The 2,500-nt window shown below is 46.8% G+C and overlaps 1 protein-coding gene across 1 annotated transcript in view; it reads left to right on the top strand.

Annotated features, from left to right (window-relative positions):
* The window catches only part of LOC112241783, a 46,614-nt gene that overhangs the window by 32,131 nt on the left and 11,983 nt on the right, over window positions 1-2,500 (top strand). Inside the window, exon 43 of the mRNA XM_042313271.1 lies at window positions 1-8. This exon is cut by the window's left edge and continues 84 nt beyond it. Within this exon, the coding sequence (XP_042169205.1) occupies window positions 1-8 (8 nt within the window). The remainder of the gene's footprint in view (window positions 9-2,500) is intronic.

Below are 2,500 nucleotides of genomic sequence, written 5' to 3' on the forward strand. Positions count from 1 at the left end.
CACCTCAGGTCAGCCATTTTGTGCCACAGACCCGCCAGTTTCCATCAGAGCCATAGATATGTCTATGGAGTTTATGTAACCGTCCTCCATGTTGGCTCTAAATGTTCCATGATCAAATCAAATGAAATTGTATTTGTCACAACGCACGCTGAATACAACAGGTGTAGACCTTTCAGTGAAATGCTTACTTACAAGCCCCTAACCAATGTAGTGTAAAAAATGTGAATAAGAATAAGAAATAAAAGGAACAAGTATTTAAAGAGCAGCAGTAAAATAACTATAGCGAGACTATATACAGGGAGGTACCGGTACAGAGTCAATGTGGAGACTATATACAGGGAGTTACCGGTACAGAGTCAATGTGGAGACTATATACAGGGAGTTACCGGTACAGAGTCAATGTGGAGGCTATATACAGGGGTACCAGTACAGAGTCAATGTGGAGGCTATATACAGGGGGTACCAGTACAGGGTCAATGTGGAGGCTATATACAGGAGGTACCAGTACAGAGTCAATGTGGAGGCTATATACAGGGGTACCGGTACAGAGTCAATGTGGAGGCTATATACAGGGAGGTACCGGTACAGAGTCAATGTGGAGACTATATACAGGGGGTACCGGTACAGAGTCAATGTGGAGACTATATACAGGGGGTACCAGTACAGAGTCAATGTGGAGGCTATATACAGGGGGTACCAGTACAGAGTCAATGTGGAGGCTATATACAGGGGGTACCAGTACAGAGTCAATGTGGAGGCTATATACAGGAGGTACCAGTACAGAGTCAATGTGGAGGCTATATACAGGGGGTACCAGTACAGAGTCCATGTGGAGGCTATATACAGGAGGTACCAGTACAGAGTCAATGTGGAGACTATATACAGGGAGGTACCGGTACAGAGTCAATGTGGAGGCTATATACAGGGAGGTACCGGTACAGAGTCAATGTGGAGGCTATATACAGGGAGGTACTGGTACAGAGTCAATGTGGAGGTTATATACAGGGAGGTACCGGTACAGAGTCAATGTGGAGGCTATATACAGGGGGTACCAGTACAGAGTCAATGTGGAGGCTATATACAGGGGTACCGGTACAGAGTCAATGTGGAGGCTATATACAGGGAGGTACCGGTACAGAGTCAATGTGGAGACTATATACAGGGAGGTACCGGTACAGAGTCAATGTGGAGACTATATACAGGGGGTACCGGTACAGAGTCAATGTGGAGACTATATACAGGGAGGTACCGGTACAGAGTCAATGTGGAGGTTATATACAGGGGTACCAGTACAGAGTCAATGTGGAGACTATATACAGGGAGGTACCGGTACAGAGTCAATGTGGAGGCTATATACAGGGAGGTACCGGTACAGAGTCAATGTGGAGACTATATACAGGGAGGTACCGGTACAGAGTCAATGTGGAGGTTATATACAGGGAGGTACCGGTACAGAGTCAATGTGGAGGCTATATACAGGGGTACCAGTACAGAGTCAATGTGGAGGCTATATACAGGGGGTACCGGTACAGAGTCAATGTGGAGGCTATATACAGGGAGGTACCGGTACAGAGTCAATGTGGAGACTATATACAGGAGGTACCGGTACAGAGTCAATGTGGAGACTATATACAGGGGGTACCGGTACAGAGTCAATGTGGAGACTATATACAGGGAGGTACCGGTACAGAGTCAATGTGGAGACTATATACAGGGAGGTACCGGTACAGAGTCAATGTGGAGGCTATATACAGGGGGTACCAGTACAGAGTCAATGTGGAGGCTATATACAGGGGTACCAGTACAGAGTCAATGTGGAGACTATATACAGGGGGTACCGGTACAGAGTCAATGTGGAGGCTATATACAGGGGTACCAGTACAGAGTCAATGTGGAGGTTATATACAGGGAGGTACCGGTACAGAGTCAATGTGGAGGCTATATACAGGGGTACCGGTACAGAGTCAATGTGGGGGACACCGGTGTCGAGATAATTGAGGTAATATGTACATGTAGGTAGAGTTATTAAAGTGACTATGCATAGATGATAACAGAGAGTAGCAGCAGTATAAAGAGAGGGGGGGCAATGCAAATAGTCTGGGTAGCCATTTGATTAGCTGTTCATGAGTGTTATGTCTTGGGGGTAGAGGCTGTTTAGAAGCCTCTTGGACCTAGACTTGGCACTCCGGTACCACTTGCCGTGCGGTAGCAGAGAGAGCAGTCTATGACTAGGGTGGCTGGAGTCTTTGACAATTGTTAAGGCCTTCCTCTGACACTGCCCGGTATAGAGGTCCTGGATGGCAGGAAGCTTGGTCCCGGTGATGTACGTGGTGATAACGTAGCAGTTTTAATTCTCACTATGATGTCATTGTTTGGGAACTTTATATTGGTCATACTGAGAGAATGATACAGCTGGTCAACCACCTGTCACAACACTGCCATAACACTGCCCTAACACTGCCACAACACTGGCACAACACTGCCACAACACTGCAATAAC

This window comes from Oncorhynchus tshawytscha, unplaced genomic scaffold, assembly GCF_018296145.1.
Source record: "Oncorhynchus tshawytscha isolate Ot180627B unplaced genomic scaffold, Otsh_v2.0 Un_contig_68_pilon_pilon, whole genome shotgun sequence".
Classification (NCBI taxonomy): Eukaryota; Metazoa; Chordata; class Actinopteri; order Salmoniformes; family Salmonidae; genus Oncorhynchus; species Oncorhynchus tshawytscha.